This window comes from Seriola lalandi, unplaced genomic scaffold (assembly GCF_002814215.2).
Source record: "Seriola lalandi dorsalis isolate HSWRI2012SDOR001 ecotype SW California unplaced genomic scaffold, Sedor1 jcf7180002054234, whole genome shotgun sequence".
NCBI lineage: Eukaryota > Metazoa > Chordata > Actinopteri > Carangiformes > Carangidae > Seriola > Seriola lalandi.
The window spans coordinates 600,026-621,410 of NW_019524787.1; the positions used below are offsets into that span (position 1 = coordinate 600,026).

General features: G+C 41.0%; 1 protein-coding gene across 1 annotated transcript; it reads left to right on the forward strand.

Annotated features, from left to right (window-relative positions):
- Positions 1 to 13,646: 13,646 nt before the first annotated feature.
- Positions 13,647 to 20,005, forward strand: LOC111653611 (nephronectin). The gene is made up of 7 exons (XM_023404233.2): positions 13,647 to 13,803; positions 14,863 to 14,987; positions 15,748 to 15,840; positions 15,972 to 16,094; positions 16,579 to 16,698; positions 18,252 to 18,386; positions 19,039 to 20,005. The coding sequence occupies exons 1-7, from the start codon at positions 13,733 to 13,735 to the stop codon at positions 19,245 to 19,247; spliced, it is 876 nt and encodes a 291-aa protein (XP_023260001.1). The 5' UTR covers positions 13,647 to 13,732; the 3' UTR covers positions 19,248 to 20,005.
- The last annotated feature ends 1,380 nt before the right edge of the window (positions 20,006 to 21,385 follow it).

Here is a 21,385-nt window from a genome sequence, read left to right on the forward strand (position 1 = left end):
TTCTGATACCACCCATGTCCACCCATGGCAGTTTTCTGGAAACTTCTCCTGATGTTCACTATGATTGTGACATCCCTTCAGGTCTTGTTTGACTCTCCGTGCACCATGAATAACTGTTTCCACTGTGATCTAACTGTACATTACCACTTCACCACAATACCGCAGCTCTGTGGAAATCACTGTTTAATGTGTGCTGCACATTTGATGTCATGTGTTAACATATGAAGTCATGATGTCTTGTCAGGGTACGATCCTAGCTGGGGAGCAACTTTGATTAATCTTGTGCATTAACTTCTGTGTTTGTCCACCCTGGCACTGCTCTCTCGTGATTTTCAATATAAATTGTGGCCCCTCCGGGTTCCAACATATTGATTTATGTGAGAATACATTTGTGGTGGTTGCTTCAGTGAGTCCGTAACTGCAAATTTGTGTGTGTGTGTGTGTGTGTGTGTGTGTGTGTGTGTGTGTGTGTGTGTGTGTGTGTACATCTGTGTGCACGTCAACCCCCCCGCTGTATATCTGGTTTTGTCACACCCCTAATTGCGTAGTGTATTCTGTGACCTCATGTGTTTACTCTGGGCTTACTCAGTGAGTACTACTGCTGAAACGCACGGCCGAAGCAGCTGAAATCTCATATTCCCTGGCCCCTGATCACTTACTAATGAAGACACACTTTCCAACCAGCCTGCTGCTGCCGCTGTCGCTGCTGCTGCCTTTTACTTCTGTCTCGCTAAACTCTCAGCTTATCACATAACACAACAAACCGCACTAAGCGACCACCTTGGAGGAGGTTTGGTTGGATTTAGGCTGTTGATTTTTGTCTGCTTCTTATTAGCTGAGGGACATTTTTTCCTGCTGTCTTCACACCTCCACAATCTCATATTTCACACTTCCTCAATTCATCTCAGTGCCTCAGTTATTTCCCCTCCTGAAGCATTTCCTCTTTTCTTCTTCATATCAGCTCTGGTATCCATCTTCGTCCTCCTCTCTGTTCATCTATCCATCCACTCCTCATTCCATCACTCCCCCTCTCCCTCTCCTTCCTCAGTATTTCTGCTCCTGGATTCAGAGCTTGTTTACTCTCCCGGACCACAGCACTGACTCGCATCCATGAAATGATGCAATTAAGGTTCCCACTGGGGCTCAATCTGTCATGTTAACACATGCTAAACCCCCACAGAGGGCTGAGAGCAGCACTGAGTGCTGGGCGACAGGTAAGACTGACTGGGGTGAGGGGTGGTGGTTAAAAAAAGAGGTGAGCGTGAGATCTTGTACAGCAGAGGGAGCAGACTGTAACAGAGAACATTTGGAAAACTGTGATGCCATAAAACATTGATAAGAGATGATTCTGAGTGAAAACATCAGTTGTGTGTTAATGTGTGTGCGTAGTAGCCAATGTCAGTGACTAGGTTTCTGAATGCCACACACGTCATCCCAAAACACTTATTTATTACCTGCCTTTGTATATATATATATATGTGCATTTTTCAAAGAGTTAAGGAGAATTTAATTTATTCTATATAATGCACACAATAGAAGGAGCTGAAGACATACAATGAAAATGAAAGTTGAAGACAATATCCCTTTAGACATGGATGGTGGCGAAAGACTGAATATATATGGCTGTTGATCTGTATTGATGTGATGTGCAGCAGGATTCCTGAGCTAACTGGAAGGAACCGTTCAACAGCTGGTTCTGATGAAACTGGGTGGAGGCGGGTCAGGCGGACGTCAAATGGAAACGACAGCTGACAGCAGCAGAGAAAGGAACTAATATTAAAATTTGACAGTAATTAGATGATTGGCTCACAGTGGTTGCATCAAAATCTGGTTGGTTGATGTGAACTGCGAACATCCTTAAGGTTGGAGTCAGACCGGATTTCGCTTCCCATGAATTTCTATGAGAAACAGGACAACAAACATTCCCTCTGATTTTCACAACCAAGATCTCGCTGCTTTTCAATGTCCAGCCAGTTTCAGAGCAAAGACAGCCATAGAGATTAATGACAGTAAAATGTTTCATAAAATGCTGTATAATTTACATCTTTGTGGACTGCTGCTTTTGTGTTTACAACCCTACCCACACTATTTCCTGCCCCCCCTGCTTTTAACCAAACAATGTGAGTAAATTTCTGCCTGGTTGATTTTGGTCTGACTGCAGCTTTAGTCAGCTGACTGAACTTTTCACTGAGCTGAAATTGCTGCCATCAATTCCCTTTGATGGAAGATCCTAGAGCAAGTTCAACCATTCGTTTTATTACAGTTTCTTCATCACTCCAGGGGCTCCACCTGTCTCTTCTTATCCAGTATCTTCACAGGGTTTGTTTTCAGGCTTTCCTTTCAACCAATGACCATCTTAGCTGAGGGATATTTAAACTTTCTTACCTGTTTTACCTCTCTGCTGTCAAATAAATCTACTGCTTCACCACCCCACTGCCACTGGTGTTAAGGTCCTGTATATAGCTCCCAATGGTTGTCTAATTGGCTTTTATCTATAGGGATCTTTAATATCACCATAAATTGATCAATTCAATGCCAAAGTCATCTTTACTAAACAGAGCAACATTAAAGTTGTTCTTTTAATTTAGTTTCTCATGCTGGGAAAATGAATAATGCTAAACATTGCCCAGATGGCCTAAAATATTATTAGACCCAAAAGAAACAAGGCTCTCACCCAATACTGACAGTGAGTTCAGAGCTGAAGAGGAAGCTAGGCTTCTTCATATTTTTGATTTGACTCACATTTTTCTTTTTTTCCTGACAAATATTCTGTCCATCTAATACATCACATGCCATTCTGCAGTTTCATTCAACCAGTTATAAGAACCACAGATATGTTGTGTTCACTTGTTGTGTCTTTTGAGTGAAGTGTGCTTGTGTGAGTGTACATATAGTGGCATGAGGGTCGTTACATTGCATGTGTAACTTTATGTTTATATCTCATATTTCTGTGTGTGTGATCTATATGAATGTGCGTGTGGCTGTCAAAGACAACACATCGCTCTCTGTCTGCTTCCCCTCTCTATGATCCTCAGCCGGGCTAGGTAAACAACTGATGTTGGGTGGAATGGACCACCTAGGTATAAGTTTCCATGTGGGGGTATCTCCTCAAAGCAAAGCAAGGAAATTTTCCGAAACACTTTAAAAAGAGTTATGCAAATGGTTTACGGCAGCGCTCGTGTGGCTGTATTGTTATATTAATCTGTATACACTGCGGCTCATCTTGGCAGGGCCCTTTGTTTGCCTTCACTCTTAATCTGCAGGGCTCATCTCAAGCTTACATCACTCAGAGTCAACAGAGGGACATCCGCCGCAGCCTTACTGCTAACACTAGAGCTAACACTGGGGTCAAATAGTGTGTGTGTGTGTGTGTGTGTGTGTGTGTGTGTGTGTGTGTGTGTGTGTGTGTGTGTGTGTGTGTGTCAACTAAAGAGACAGAGCAAAGCCAAAAAAAAGGTCATCAAGTTGAATGTAAGTGTCCACTAATGTTCACAGCCACCTGAACCACTGCAGCAGAGCAAACTAGTCAGTATCTTCCATTTCCAATATAAATGGCCCAGAACAATTTTCTGGCCCTTTGTAACCAATATAAATTTTCTGTTCCCCATGTTCTTATACATATTTACTCTTCAAACACTGACTTTCCCTCAGAACTTTCCTGCCCTACGAGAAATAGAGAGAGGAACAGCAAAAGGAAGAGAAAGTAAAGCACAGTTGGTTTTCTGTGCTTGCAAAGATGTGGTTTCCTCTGACTGAAGTGGGGCCATAGCTTGCATCAGCCCTCTGTCCGTGCGTCTGTGTGTCCAGGCCACTGAACTCTGCCAGATGCCTGCCGCCTTGTTATCTGTGCAGGCACGGCCCGTTCTGCTGCGCTGTGTGGGCCAGACAGTTTATCACACACACTGCTAGCAAAGAGGTTGGGGTTTTGCTCAAGTGATAGCACACACACCAGAGAGAGAAAATCAAGCATGAACACAAATGCATGTATAGGTCCTCCAGTAACCATTGTCCTCCTGCAGCATGTGTCTGTTGTAATGTATACAATTCACTTATGACCAGCTCCTTTAAACTCAAATAGCAAGTGACAATCAGGAGGTGATTACCCTAGTTTAGCACAGAGACTGGATGCAGGGGAAACAGCTAACCAACCTCTCTCCAAAAATTCAAAAATATACCTATCAATATATTTAAAGGAGCATAGCCAGTGTTAGAATGAACAGCTGATTATTTCCCAGTCTTGCCAAGCGCTTCAGCCGTCATTGTGTTAACAAGACGTTGTAGTAGCGCTTCTTCTGCAGAGCAGCCTGTACACAGTGACTCGTTATCAGAACGTGATGGTACAGACCGGCCAGACCAGGGCTAGCTTGTTAGCATGCTGACTTCAGTTTGCTGGACACAGCTCTTGGCTTGGCTCTCAACATTTCTTTTTCTTGACCAACAACAGTTTATCCTTCCACCCGATAAACTTTAACAATTTGAAAAATAAGAAACACAAGATTCGTTGTGTTAATTAGTGAACTTCAAAGACTTCAGGGATTAGCGGCATGGCTAGGGAATGCAATGTTGGCCTGGCAGATGTCATATATCTCAACAACTGATGGATGGATTGGTTCCCATGCAATGTCTTGTAAAGAGTTTGGTGATCTCTTCTTCTAGGACAATAATGAGGTTCAAATTTTTGTACAAAGAAAGAACAAAGACTCAGTCTTATTTCCTCAAATGTCTAACTATTCCTTTAAGATTTGATGTATAATTAACTGAAGCTTTTTAATGAGTCAACATTCAAAATAAAAATAAAAAACTTGTCTAATGAATCAACATTTACTGCTAAACATAAAAGTGAAGAAAGGCTTGGTAAACAAAAACCTCTGATTGTTTATGGCTCTGCTGCTGTCACAACAGACTGCAACAGTGCATGGCCGTACAGTCAAATCCACACAATCACACAAATGCACCCCCATAACTCCAACTCCAGCTTAGAGCACACTCTACAAAATGAATCATAAATAACTCAAGTCACTGTTATTCCAGAAATGAAGGATTACAGAGCAAACATGCCCCTTTCGCAGTAAAATATTGAACTGAATAAGAAATATTGCTCATTCCTTTTCAGAAAATATTGCCCACTCATCAGTGCCACTTAAGGTAAAAACGCATATGGTGTATAATTTTTCCTTGGCGATGCTCTGGTGGCTTTTGCATGGTTAAGTGTTCTTCTGTGGTGCTGCCTCGCCATTTGCCAAAGCCCTAATCCTCGTTTTGGTACAGAGACTGCATGTGGTGGTGGTGGTAGTGGTGGTGGTGGTGGTGTACTGTGTGTGCATCCTAATCTCTCCAAAGCTCTGTGTCTAATGGCTGCACTGCCTCTCTGTACACTGTGTACTTCCAATTTAGCTATAGCCTAACAGGCATGGCAAAGTGGTGACAGGAAGAGGTTGTTATGCAAACAGATTTGGAAGGAAGGAAGGAAGGAAGGAAGGAAGGAAGGAAGGGGAGGAAGGAAGGAAGGAAGGAAGGAAGGAAGGAGCTCAGTCTGCAATTTTGTAACCATATTAATCTTATATTCATATACTTTGACCCTGTCTTTGAAATGTCTCATCATAAACAAAAATTGTGTGGTGCCAAATATTACTGTGACAGCTTTGCTGCATCAGAAAACATTAATTAGTGGGGTACTGTTTTACACTCCATTGTGCAAGACCTATCAATCAATTGGCAGTTTCATAAGGAATTTAGTCTTTAAAAAAGTAAAGTGGTGAGGAATGCCCATAAAAACTGTGAGAGGTAAAATTTTCAAATTGCTTGTTTTTGTCCAATACCCAAAGCTATTCAATTCACAATAATATAAAACAGAAAATCCTCACACCAGCAAACGTTTGGTGATTTGATTCAGTTTGTCTGCACCTCAAAAATGAATAATCAACCTGAATTGCTCTTGTTGCCATTTTCTGTTGATCAATTCAACACAATAGCTGGAAAACAAGTCATACCCTTAAAAAGAGGGTGAAACCACCCAATGTGTTCCCACTGCAGCCACATGAAGGACTCATTCACATAGTAGCCGACCTGCTCAGGTACCCTCCTCAAGTCTTGTACATTTAACCCAGTGACAATAAAGGATTAAAATATTGATAATGCATTAATACAATACTTAGTTGAACAAATATGGAGATGATCAGCCACTCAGTAGTCCACTCATAGTTGGTTAAGTCCCGCCTCTGGATGAACATGACAGGTGGATCACAAATGACCTGCGCGACCAAGGTTGTGTGAGAGACAGAGATGAGACGTGCTCGTGTAATGGCGACGGGGGGAAAAAAGAAAGTTGATGAGTAGCATTAAAAAGTAAACAGTGAGTAAAACCTACCAGCTAACCAACCAACAAAAAAGAGTACCAAAGTAGAAGCGGCCGGAAGTGTGGAAGTCCGGTTTTGTCTTTTCCAGCTATCTCGGTAAGCTAGCAGCATGGAGCTAATGTTGTTATTTGTGTGTGAGTCGCTGCGTGGCCTGTCTGTCGAGTTGGTTGGAGAAATGTGCGGCCGGAGTTATCGATTTGCTGACTGTGCTCAAGCAGTAATGTTAAAGCCAGACGTTGAAAATGTAAATATTTAAATTTCAGTGTTAATATTTTACTGTAGGAAACGTGAGAGTATGTTAATCTCACTTGAATTTTCAGTGTGGGTGTGGGCATTGCAAACATTAGCAGGGCCATATGTAACATTGATATTGATCAAATCTTTCCTGTTATTGGATCAAGGTAAAGCTTACTACTATTGTCCTAATGGTTATGTTTTTGTATTGTCTAATCAGTATTATAGTGTACAATGATGTATGCTGTTATTATGGTGCAATGATTTAGATATTGATCTTGAGATTGGAAAGTATTTGAAATAGAGTTTAATGCCTGGCATGGAAATGTTATCATTGAGTATTATATAATATGTGATACTAAATGTTACGTTGTTGTTATTATGCTTTAGTGTGAAAGTTGTAAAACGTCCTGTTTGCCAAATCAAACAGGACAGATTAGAGACACCCCTGAGCCTCCCAGTGTAATTCCTCTTGGAACCTGGAGCCCCGAGTTGATTCGTCGAATATTTCACCTGATGGTAAGGTGGAGCACATCACCAGGACTCCCACACAAATCCACAAAAAGTGCACATTATTCCATAAAACTGTCACAGGACAGTCATGAACATAAAATAGACTGAGAGTGATATCGTGAAGTGAATAAAACAAATCTGTTTAGAGAATTTTGTTGCTACAAAAAAACTAGCACATCACTTGCTTCCTTTAATTTTATAAAATAGATAGTCCTATGATGCAGATATTAAAATTATTTCACCACATAATTTGAGAGAACCAGATGTCTCAAACAAGAAGTCTATGTGTAGTTGCACATGAAAGATCACAGCCCGAATGAGAGTGAGGTAGATGATTTAAAGTTGGTGCATCTGCATCAGCAACATGGTGATGAATGGCATGAGGCTTCCTCCCCTTTTTTTCCATTAAATCTGTTACATTGTCCTCCTGCCACAACCATCACTGCCGTCCTCATCAGGCCCTCACAGGTGTCCCACCCGCTGACCTCGTCCCTGACATTTGGTCTTTAACCCCTCACACCTGGGCGACTCCTTTGCATACCCCCTCCGAACTCTGACCCCAGACTGTCCATCATCCTGAGGTCCCCTGCTAAAAGCATTAACCAACAAACTATAGTCACTTGGTCGTGATGAAAGTCTCAGCGCAGCTACTCATAAATCAGAGAAACACCCTTAAAACAACGATGATGTGTCCATACTTTGACACACAACTTGTGTTTTTATTCTGTCCTACTATGGTTCTTTTTCTAAATCTCAAAATACTATTGGATGTCATGGTTAGTTATCTATTGATTACCATTTCGTTCAGAGTACTTCACACCCGCTCTTCAGATCTTTAAGGTACTATATGTAAGAATGTGAAGCAACTTACATGTGTTTATAGCTTGTAATGTAACGTAAAGAATGAGACCTTCCCCAACTTTCTCAGTTGCCTATAACAGCCTGTGGACTGATTCCTATGTAAAGGACTCTGGAAAAATTTTCAGAGAAATTCCAAATGATGTTAGCTGCAGCGCCAACACAGTGCAACACCAGCTAACGTTAGCTTAGAAGTAATGCCAACCTACAGAGCGTGTGAGAGCGAGAGGAACAGGACGCTGACTGCAGTTCATTTAATGGCCACCGGTGTCAGTAATAACAAGGTTTTTCTGAATGCTACATATAGAGTCTATAAATTAACAAGTTTTAAATTATATCAGTTTCTTGAATTTCACATGAAAAAGAAGGTCAGGAGAAACATTGGTAAACATGCCTATGTATCCAACCAGTCCTCCGACCTGAACAACCGTATAGGCCGTTTTTTCCTACCCTCTGATATGACCAATGGGAGTGTCTCCTGAAATAGCGGCCCTCCAACAGCGGCCTTGGTTGCTATACTAACAGTCATGGCTTGGTTAAATTTTGTCAGTAAAACTACTTGGTTAGGAAGATTGTGATTTGGGTTAAGATAAGTACTTCCTCAATGCTTGTTGTTGTAATGGTTACAATATAAACTGCTGGTTTCACATGGGAATTGAACACCGCTCTCCTGTGTCATATTTGTGTGTTTTGTTGACCCATCCACCCAAACCCACAGTCTCTTCTTAATGTGGACTTTGTCCCTCTTGATACTACATCACCGCATTTTTTCCTTTGCACCTGTCGTAATTACTATAACCACTAGATGTTACCTAACAACAAAACACAACTATGGGTCATGATAACCTGCTGCACAAATTACCTATGGGCTCATTTTTTTACAGGACAGTCTCACGTATTCGCATGTGTTAGAACCAGATGTTCCTTTACAATTTTCCACATGTGCTTGGACAAATGCTTAAATGTAAATACATGAATATAGACAAGGAAGAAGTATATATGCAATGTGTTTATCATGCATGAGGGATATAGTAAACTGTACTGAGTATTTGCTGCTATGAAAAGTCAAATAGCAGAAAACGTTTTCCACCTGTCATTTGTTTACTTCAGCACTCCGCCAGTCAGGCAGCTCCTGTGCAACAGGAGCAGATGTCCAACCTTTATATGACGTGGCGTTGTTTTGGTTTTGTCTCTACAGATAAATAAATGTTACAGAAAGATACGTTGTGCTGCAGAGTGGGATGTTCATTCTCAGTGGTACTGGTAGTATACAGTAGCAACCGTAGGAATGATCTGGTTCAAACATATTACTTAATGCACTTTTTTTTCAATAGCCTATGCAGTCTATTAGTAATTTCCTGGCTTTGATATATAAAGCGTCCCATAAACGTTCATTGTTATTAAATGGTGAACCTAAAACTTTCAAGCCTCACATGTATACACTATACATATATAAACAAAACTAACGTGTCAAAAGCCAAAAATGCGTCTATTTCACAGCAGGTGTCTTCTTGAAGTAATTTCTAACATACTTACATAAATACATAATTTTACATTGTTACATTAATGTATTTCCACAAATCTGCATCTTTCTTGGCAAATAAATCCTCTGTCAATGGGAATTTTTCAAAACAAAACACCCAAAAAGGGCAAAAATAAACTATTTAGAGAGTTTAGTCCAAATTAAACTATTTTCGTGTCAGTGTTTAACCCCGAAATGATGGTGAGTAGTTATAAAATTAAGTTTAATTTGACTTTCCAGTGCAAACATTCCTAAAGAAAATTAGCAAATGCATCTGAATTGTCACATTACACCCACTTGTCAGTATTAGATATAAATAAGTAGGATTTAATGAGAGCCGAAGGGCTGTCTATATGTTCTGTGTGATTGACCACCAACACTGTTCCAAGAACCTTATTTTCACATTGGGGGGGATTCACTCCAACCTCATCATTTATGAATGATATTATATGTTTTTTGAACAGGTGGGGGTGGGGAAGGGGCTTTAAATGACATCTGATCTCTTTGTGGGGGCATCCCTTTTCAAGTCGAAGAATCAAAGACCACCAGTGTGTTACACCTCTAATGTGGTCAAAAGAGGAGGAGGAGGATTTGCAGATTTGGCGCTGACACACGCTTGAAAATCTCTATCCTCTCCCACAAAGTCCACGCTGGCAGATGGAAGAGAGCACAGCACGCCGCTCTGATCAACTCCTGCACTTGCCACACACTGTGCTCACACCGACAACGTTTATCATTCTGTTTTACTGTTGACGGCCACTTTCTTTTTTTTTTCTCCATTTCCCTCACTCCTTTCCTTTTTGGCAGGCGGGATTAAGTTTAATTGTATCGTATATGACAGATATGGAGTGAGGTTTGGCGCTAATTCAAGGCAGACCATGCGAAGCTATTTTATGGTTTCTTTCCACCTCACTTGCTGATGTGTGGTGGTGACACATTTGACAAAAACCATCCAAGACGGAGGTTTGGGTGGGGAGCTGTGTGCGTGTACACGTACAGAGAAAGACATAGTTGAAAATGAACTAAGACAAAAGTTTTACGCACATCAATTTTCAATTTTCAGTCACCCTTAACCGCGACTTCTTCTTTGTCATCCAGCACCTCATACAATCACATTTTTTCGACAAGTACAATTGGTTAAATCTCAAAACTGTGAGCTTTGCAGTTTGAGTGCCTCTAAGCTATGGTCTCTCCAGCGGTGGCACCCTGAGGCCACCTACCCAAAGTAATCTCATAATTAGCTGAACGGGTTTGGGAGAAGCTGCCAAGTATGTTCCATTTGTTGTTTTGGGGTCAGACAAATTGAGGTGTCAATTGAGAGCAGAACAGTCTGGTTTGCTGTAAACTGGTTAAACAAGCAAAAATAATACAGGCCTTTGTGTGTTGAGGTTTAATCAGTTTGATCTGGGCCTAGAGTGAAGCTGTAGGGAAGTTAACACACGACATCAACCTTTGAAAGATGTTTTTAACAGCTGATGTTCATTCATAAGACAGATGCAGCATCAAGGCATCGTGTGTGTGTGTGTGCGCGCGCTTGTGTGTGTGCGCTTGTGTGTGTGCGTGTGCCTGTGGTTCTGCCTAGTGAGTGGACCACCAGGCATCCAGACATGGACTCCGCCTTTGAGCTTAATACAACTGATTGCACTCTGATCAGAGCTGGTAATAGTTAAGGCTTCAAAGGCACTACCTCTGAGGCTGCCAGCAGTTATTTCCGACCCTGAGATCTTCGTCCCAGCATTTAGAAAACACTTAGTCACCCTCTATGTCTTTCACTTTTTGTGAATAACTTTATTTATTTTTACTCTTTTTTGTTTAAAAAAAAAAAAAAACTTTTAATACTGTACTAGCAAGCAAACAAAGTAAAGAAAAAAGTCATTATTTTGTTGCAGGGTATATTATATAATAATAATATTAAGATATAGTATTTATAAACAAGCAAACAAAAATCAGTAATGATGATAAGAAAAATATAATATTACTCTTATATTATCTGAATTTTAACCATATATAATTTTAGTTTGACAGCTCATTTTTGACCTTGAAACAGCAATTGAAAATCTCTACTCCAGTCCTCATTTGTGCTTGAGTTTTTGTTTCAAGTGGATCTTTTTGAGCCAGCACTTTAAGGACTTCTTAGCCATGTTGGTTTAAAGGGACATGGATGGATGGGAATGATGAGAAGTCTGATGCCAAACCCATGTCTGTATGATTGTATACAAAGCTAGAGGCAGGAGACAATTAGCTTAGCTTAGTTTAGCTTAGCTTAGCATAGCATAAAGACTGGAAGCAGGAGGAAACAGCTACCCTGGTCATTATGCTTTTTCCCTCTCCTATAGTGCGTTATGTAGCTTTTTGTGCATGTGAACGGTCTACAAAGTTGCAAGGCTCAACTTACTTGCCAAATGGATTAGAATCTATCAGGGCAAAACCCACTATTGCATGAAATGGCTCGTTGGGGGTCCAAGCCTTACTTATGGACCTGTTAACGTTAGTATGTCTCTCAGTGCCGCCCACCTGCAAGCTGGACACTCCCTCCTAGCTTGGCACCCAGCACAGCACACAACTACTTAAAATGAAGGCCAGGAAAAGTTCTTTTTACCTTTGTAGCCATACTGAAAAGACACTGTGTTCTCAGTTGCTTGGAGAAATCTACTTTGTTTACTCTGCCAATGGTAGAACCACAAAAAACTCAGTGGCTGGAATTAATTTTTCCACTGTTCAAACATTTTACTTTAAACTTGGACTGCTTGAAAACCCGTGCACAGTTCAACCTGGATTTTCGCAAGTTATTTCTGAAGAACGCAGCAGTTCCCACATTATGTTGCCCAGTGGGTGACTAAGGTTCACAACCTGTAAATCTGCATTATTTGTGGATTTGTAATGTTTAACTGGGTTGCCGGCAACTCATTCATTAAGGTGAAGCAGTGTAGCAACCTGCACAAAGATAGAAACATGCACCAAGATATAAATGTTAAAATGTTTGTCAATTTTGACACGCTAGCCTATACCTCATTAGCGTTGATAAATGATCCACAATTTAACCAATAATTTCAGTGACTATGAGCACAAAAGTATAATTAATTCACATTACCCAGCATCATAAACCAGCAATACAGTAGGCAGTACTGACTCCCTACCTTCGAAGCAGTGGTGCAGTCCAATGGTATATCTGTTCCTCCATTATTTATATTGCTTTAGTCCTTAAGTGTCCATAGATTGAAAAAAAAGAAAAATCAAAAGGGCTTTTCATAGAAATATTTCAAGTTATGAATATTGTCTTGGGAAGTCCACTGCAGACTGTTAGAGACTTTATTTGCAGCAGGTCTCTCCACTTCTGCCACTTCCCTCCTTCCAGCTGCCTGGCAGTGGGTATGCTTGTTTTCCTGTTCCAGTCCAGCTTTTGAAGGTGGATCGGGTCTTTCACGTTCTTGTTAAAGATCGGACAAGGCAGTACAGCCACAACCGTTTGTTTACGGCTGAGCGATAATGCAAGACGTGGGCTGAACATGTAGTTGCCAGCAAGCTGACCAATCAGAGCACACTGGGCTCTATGCTCAGCTGCAATAGGGGGGAAGGGGGCCTTTAAGAGCCCAGGGCTCTAACAAGGCGTTTCAGACAGAGGGTGAATAGATTACAGTATAAGATGTACTGAAAAACAATGTCTTTTTGGAACATTGAAGCATGTAAATCTGTTTTGATAGACATCAAGAGTAAAATGATGAACAATGAATATGACATTATGCCCATTATATGTCCCTCCAAGATCAATGATGACCTGTAAATGAATCAACAAGAAGTACTAAAAGTCCTAACAGAGAATAAAGACCATGTGATATAATGGGGAGTAAATAGATCTTGAGTGGATATTGTTTTGTCAACCAATTATTTAACTTGTATATTTATTGAGTATTCAGTTCTTTGCATTCTTCAACTCACATTCTTCTGCTGTCTGCTTCTTTGTTTTTCTCTCTGCCTCTCTTTGTCCCTCTCTGTCTTTTGCACACAGGTGAGCTGTCACACCTCTTTCTCTCAGCGCACCCTACAATTACACCATGTGACCCCTCTTTCCACCCCTCAAACACTCACACACACTCAAATGCCCTTTGACACAGAATACACCTCCAGAATTGCCTTTTAAACCCACACACATCACACAACGAGTGTCTCCTTTGACAGAGAGAGGGTTTTGGAGGAAAGAGGAAGCTAATATGTACTTAAAAGGTTATAATAAAAACCGTGGTGGAAGAAAATGAGTGAAATAAGGGTCTTTGTGTTGATGGTGCATTTCATTACGTTCTCCGTGGCTGATCATCAGGAAAGGTAAGAATCCATGAAAACAAAAAGTTATTTGATGTCAATCTCATTTTTGCTTTTGGAACTTGTTGGTATTTTTTGAAGTAATCTATCTTTTTTAAAACAATGTATGATTGCTATAGTTTTCCTTCGGATAGTGAAGATAAATATTGCATGATGACACCAAGAATCTGTGCAATTTATTTGCCCTCTTAAAAAAAGAGAACGGCTGTGGATCTTTCTCTCATAGACTGTTGGTGGCCTCCTCCAGTACAGTGTGAGCATGTGAAATGAACCTCCTTGGCCTGTGTCTAATCATTTAATAGCCTCTTATTGCAGTGTGGGTGTGAGGAGATTTAACAGCAGCAAGGAATTAAACTTGTTCAGTGGTTCTGTATGCCATGTAGTTTATTGCACTTTTGTTTATGACAGCAGATTTTAATGAGGGAGAAATTATTACTGCTCGGAATATAAGGACTTTTCTTATGAATGCAAGGGAATGAGGAAGGTGTTTCATAAGTAGTAAAGGTACAGCTGCAGTAAATGGGTTCCAGTATGCTCTACAGATCTGCTAACCTGTTATATGGACGTGGTTATATGTGTAATCAAAAATGTAGCTGCCTGGTAAAAAAAATTAGGCTAGCAAAAACCACACAGATAAAACTTCTGTTTAAAACTAGTGTTATAGTGCATTACATTTACCCTCTAACATTTTATTTGAGTGTCCCACTTCTGAGTGTGAAATTTATGCACAGTATAGTGCAGAGCATAGTCCATAGCATTTACACTACAGCGTGGACAATGTAAGTAATCTGACAGCTACTTTACAGTATGTGTGCATCCAGTGTCCTTATTACATTACCGACCCATTTTTAAAATACCTTTGCTCTAACACTCATTTATGGTATCTCATCTTTTCTTTTTTTAAGAAAACAACATTAAGACCAACTACTGTCTGAAAAACTCTACTGGAAATGAAATGCATTGCCTTACTCCATCAGGGCATCAGTTTCTGTGGGTTCTGTGGCGAAACTGAAACCCTAAAGTCTTGACGATGCTTAATGATCTGATAACCTTTTGTCCCAGCCTCCACAGGTCAGTGGAGGATGCGCTGGAGCACACTGGGGGTCGTGCACAGCTGGGACACTGCAGCTATGGTCAAACTATTTCCTGTTGTTCGGGATGGAGGAATGTTAATGGCATTTGTCAGCGTAAGTTACTGTGCAATTTAGTGGCAAAACAACTACGATGACACATTACCTAGAGTTCACAGGTTATCAGTCCAGCATCTCGGCAAAACAACAAGCAGTAGAAAATAGTGAAATAAATGTAAAGAACCTTTGATCCTTGTACTTTTTTCTTTGCACATTTTTTCATTCATTGCATTTCATCCTCTATTTTAACATATAAATGTTTATCATCATCAGTGGCGGAAAATAAATATGTGATTGTACTCAGATACTGTATTTAAGTATAGCTTTATGGTTTCTAATTTCCCAACCAACTAGATTAAAGTACTGCATGTTACATATGCATCACTAATAATCCATATACAGTGTGAAGTGTGTACTTTTTCTCTTGATACAGGTAAATTTAGCTGATTTTACTCTTGCAAAGTAGTGTTTTGAATGCAATACTTGAAATAGAGTTTTCTGGATATCTCTATATTGCTAGTGCATCAAATGACTATATGCAAAAGATGTCACTCATATTAACACACTCTCACCGCTCTCAGCAACACTGCATCGACCTGCAGTGTGGGACTGTTTTCACTGCACACTACCTGCCCAGCACCAAACAGATAGATAGACATATTTAGAGACTACCCGGTGAACATAGTGGAGTATCTAGCCCATAAACAGATGGCCAGAGACATGACCATATCAACTTTATAACATGACACGTGTTAGTGTTGTGTTTACACATTTTACCATTTATATTGTGTTTATATTGTGTCCATTCTTACCACAGCAGTGTGCAGGAAATCATGCATGAATGGGAAATGTGTGGGACCAGACAAGTGTTTATGCTCCAGAGGCTATAAAGGACCACTGTGTGATGAAGGTAGAGTGTAACTCACAAAATCATTATCAGGCTTATGGTTTTAATTTCTCAACCATTACCTGTGTTGTTCTGCATCATTTACCACAAGGATTTCTATCTGCTGCTTGAATAATGTTTCATATTGACTCCAGATGTGAATGAGTGCGGTTTGCCGGAGAGACCATGTTCCCAGCGCTGCATGAATACACACGGTAGCTATCGTTGTTACTGTGAACCTGGATACATGCTCAGTGCAGATGGATACACCTGCAGCAGTGAGTAATTTCCTCTTTAAACAGAACATTTAAAACTAACAGGCCAGTATTTAACAATCCAAATGGACTGACAGATGATATTTCTGATGTTGCATCAGTTTTCCACAAAAAGCCATCTGCCATCTTTATACCATAATTGGAGGTTAAAGTATCTGAGGACTTAGTCCTTGGTGTACCCACCTTGGTAAGCTAACATAAATGTTTACGACAGAAATTCACAGTTTATATTATAGAAAGAGATATCATAACAGAGCTTTCTGGTAATGGGGTATTTCAAGGGGAAAATGCAAATGTGTGATTTATGTTAAGATACTGAGTTTTGGTTTTGAATAGAGTTTGGTCACCATCTTTATTTATAGTTCTGTTACCAGTCCCAGTGTTGCAGAGCCTGTACTCGTGTGTCGTGTGTGTCCTTCTCAGCGGTGATCCAGTGGCCCATTTCTCTGACCGATCCTCAGCCAGTGTTTCCCTGTTTGTCTTCCAGGAGAGGCCGCATGTTCCTCTCTGCGCTGCCAGTTGGGTTGCCAGATGGAGAGAGGGGGAGCGGTATACTGTCTGTGTCCCCCCGGCCTCCACCTGGCCGCTGACAACAAGACCTGTGAAGGTAGTGCCTCTTTAGATAGAAACACCCCCTCAGCTCATTACTATGGTGAATCACCATAGCTTGATGCCTCACATGTTTAGATTTATACTGCATATCCCATTTATTTATGGGACATGCAGTATCTGTTTGTAGTGGCTTTTAATTTAAAGCTGGCTCAATCAATGGCTCAAATGACTGTGTGCATTGTGAAAGGGATTAGTTGCAGTGACAGTCCACAGTTTCGCATGCACATCGTGTTAACTGGGCCTACCTGCAGCTAACTTGCCAATGCCACATCAGCAATGTGTCTGTCCATCCAATGGGGGAAAAAAAGCCTTTAATTACCTCTCCTCAGTGTCCAACCGCTTTGTAACTGAAGTCCCCCTCGATAAATCGGCAGCAGGCAGATCCTGTCCTGTAATGAAGCGAGCCTTCGCCAGCCTCTCTCACGGCTGTTAAGGAGACATTCTCAAACTGTGGGAGTGTTTATGGTGGGAACTATTCAGCCTCCAAAGCGAAGCGTCTCACCAATGCTCAACCATACTTTAAAGTTGACAAATACAAGGAACATGGAGCTGTAGCGTTGTTATTTTATATACATTTCTTACATCAAGGTAAGAGGTATTTGAGTTACCAGCACATTAGGTACATAGGTAGATAATTCCAAAGCAATCTAATATAAGAGCCCATTGCCACTGACATGATCGGGAGCTGGGCAAAAATATTAGAAACATCTTTCAGATTAATGCAACATATTTTAGCACCACAGCCTGATGGCTTCATTACCATAGCCTTGAATCAAGACCTCTTTGACAGTCATTACATAAATTCAAAAAGAAAAATTTAAAAAAAGGATTGTCTTTACTTTCTAGTTTTGGACAGTTTTTTCATCATTTTTTTGAGTTTTAGTTTTTCTGACATTTTGTTCAGGACTGTCTCGAAAAAGAGGTACCCTGATCGAGAAGAGACTATTAAAATAAAGGTCAAATAAAATAAAATAAAAAACTCATAATACATGTGCTGTAGTTGGATGTGACAAATAAAGAAGCAGTTCTTCAGTTATAATCAGTATAAGTTCACAATGATCCCAACTGGCTTGAGGTGACTTTAGAGAACTCCTTATTTATATTCATTATTAAGAAATGCACAGTAGCCTACTAAAGAAGAATGAGGGACCTCTTGGGGGACTTAACACTCTAAGTAAAACATTTGTGCATTTTGGTCATTCCTTGTTTTTCAACAGCAGTGCACCTTTCAAAGCCTCAGTACAAAGAGGTGGTTGCAAGGTCAAGGTACTCATTTCTGCCCCTCATGTCTTTTTGAAGGTAATTATTGTTTTGAGCAAAGACAAGAAACATTTAAGCACCTTGTCCTTGAGAAGTTAGGTGTGTGTGTGTGTGTGTGTGTGTGTGTGTGTGTGTGTGTGTGTGTGTGTGTGTGTGTGTGTGTGTGTGTGTGATTTTTAAAAAGGTGAGGGTGGACTGGATTGTGTGGACAAGAAGTTTGGACTGTTGTGTAATGAAATTAGCCAGATGTGTTGCTGATGTTGGACATGTGTTTGTGTTTTGTTGCAGATGTAGATGAGTGTCAGCGAGATGCTGATGTGTGTCCACTACAGCAGACCTGCAGGAACACTTTTGGCAGCTTTGTCTGTGTGTGCCGGGATGGTTTTGTGATGGGGACAATCAAGGGCTCAGTGCAATGTCGAGGTTAAAAAAAACAAAACAACAAAGTACCCCTTTCTGTTTGTCGTTGTTGTATTTGATTTGCTTTTTGGAACACTTACATCCAGTATGTGGTGGGGAGGGAGCAAATGGGATCTCATGCAACAGAAGTTCTCCACAGGAATCATACCACGGATGTTAAGATGACGTGTTATCCATCCTAGACCACTAGGTCACAGGGACACCCATGTGTGAGATTTTTTTAAGCCACATTCAGATCTGTTCCATGTCAGCCCTTGTAAATGACTAAATGGATCAGAGCACAGCTCCACATGTTCTCCTCATCTGCGTTAATTGGCAGAGAGAGGGATCATGTGAAGATGTGCTTTGGCAGCAGAGGATCTAGAAACCATGTTTATTTGATGAGCACTCATAGCTCACCCACTCAGCTGTGGGCTCACCCACAAGCTGTTTTTATTTTCATCCATCCGATGAGCATTGCAACATTATCTCTTTAGCAGGTTTGAAACAGACAGTTCTGAAAACCCTTTGCTCTCCCCATACTGATTCAATATGACTTAGCTACGAAGCAGCTCGAGCGTACCTCATGCTCTGGAAATTAAAAGAAATGATTAAATATCTGACAAGTGTCAGTCATTGATAAACATTTCTAATCTCCTTCTCTTCCACTCCACAGATAAGGATGAATGTTTAACTGGGTCTCACCGGTGCAGCCGCCACGCTCAGTGTGTCAACACAGATGGTTCCTACACCTGTCAGTGTTTGGAGGACTACTTCGGCAACGGACGCACCTGCTGGCCCAGGAGAGCCCCACAGTCCAAGGCTCTCATGTACTTCAACTACAAACTCTCCAAAAGGACCAAGCAAATACAACCTTCATCTTAGAGCCACGCTTTACATCCTACATGGCTCAAACGAAAAGGACATACAAACATTAGAGAACAATTTAAAGGTGTTCAGGTAAGAAAAAAAATGTGAGCAAAATTGAGGACATTTTCCACACTCAGAACATGCTATAATGTCGAGTATTTTGCTAAGTAATGTCAAAAATCTTTGAAACAACAGGAAAGCTTGTAGCCACTGAGCCTGTTATTTTTCCCCCTCTTCAGCAAGGCTGAGCCTTGAACACCCTCAGCACTACTGGTTGCCTGTTTGTTGTGTGTTGAAGAAACCTTTCTTTTGAAAAATGCAACAGGACCATACTCTGTACTTTGCTTGTGTGCTTCAACCCAAATGGACGGTGATGACATAGGGGTTTTCCTTACGACATCACCAGTGTCACAGAAACACCACCCCTTTTATTTTATGTCTGTACTTTGTCCAACAAACCACTGTGCAAAAGAACCAAATGTTGCTTGTGCATAGTTTGTTATTTATTAAAGATTCCATTAAGTGTGAGTTTTCTCCATGAAAAATGCAGTTTTGTTAGAGTACATCAGAATTTGTTAATAAAAGGCTGACCTCTGGTGGTTAGATAAGGAAGCATATCTCTAAACCTGGGAATTTTGGTGAAACAAAATGCTGTGAAAGGATATTTACTATGACTTGTAAGTGGACCATATGATGTGTCTGTAAAGGGTTATAATGATGTTATTTTTCTGACTACCCAATTAAAATAAAAAAAAGATGGGTGAAAAATTAAACATAGTCAGTTTGAAGGCATTTGAAACACAGACTGATGTTTTCATACCTCACTGTTTATCCTCTGCCCTCTTCCTCTGTTGTGCCACAGGGAATGTTTTCAGACCCACTAAGTCACACACAGGGCGGACTACCACACAGCAAGAGAGCATAGACAGGTCAGACCAACCAAATACCAAGTATCTTTGTCTGTCAGCAGCTGTCTGGAAACCTCTTCCTGCGTTCAGAGAGCACAAGAATGGAAATTGAAGTTTGTTTTTGATGTTTTCCTTCAGGTCAATTTCACGTTTCCTTCCGAACGATTAGGATCGTGACCCTGGGAGAGGGGGAATTGCAATACTTGAAGATAATAACTGTAATGATAGGAGATGGTGGTAGGGGGCACTATGTGTTGTGTCAGGGCCTCAGTTGTAGTCCTGCAGGCTTTGGAGCGCTATGAGAGTCGAGCTTGCAGTGAGAACAAGCAGCTGCTGCCTGCTGAAGGGCCCTGCCACTGACCCTATTCATCCCAACAGCAGGTGTCACATCAAGTCCCCGCCTCAGCCTCACGCACACACATTCACACATGTGCTCCTCACACGCACACACACACATACACCCATCTGCAAAATCACCGAGCCTCGTGCACGTTTACACACACACACACACACACACACATACACACTTGTGTGTGCGTGTGTGTGTGTGTGTGTGTGTGTGTGTGAGGGGGGACCTGGAACTACTTACAGAGAACAAAGAGGGAAATCAGAAAAAAATGCAGCCTCTTCGAATAAATCTCACCACAATGCTGAGAAAAATCCCCAACCTCACCCCCAGAAACGCAAGAAAAACCTGGTTTCTCTCTTTCAAAGCAGTCAAAAGTGTCTTACAAAAGCAGAAATAGAAAACATTTTAGATAAAAGGATCCAGGCCCCTTTCTGAAAAGGACCTCACACCAAGTTGTGTGTAATTCCTACCAGAAACTGGTTTATTTACCAAAAAATAATAAGATTTAATGCCAAAGCACTTAGGCTACAAATAAAGGACAACAAGTGGTGGGTACACTGAAGGGGGCGAGGGAGAAAAAGACGACGCCGGGGTGGAAATTTTCCCTTTTCTTCTGCTTGTTATTTTCTGGTCCTCTGTTTACACGACACACAAGATTTCGCATGGAGGAGTAGCTACAGGAACAGTGGCGCTAGAGCCGTGCAGAATAGCCTCCGCAAAATAAAAGAAAACAATAAACATGTCAGAGGAATTTGGACATCTGCAGTGACACAAGCTCTCACACCGAGGCCATGGCAATTTCACGAATCAAAGCGCTGCTGCCTCGGCTTTCCTTATATAAAGCAAAATCAACATTTATCCTGAGAAAGTGAGCAATGATGCTGACAAGTGCATAG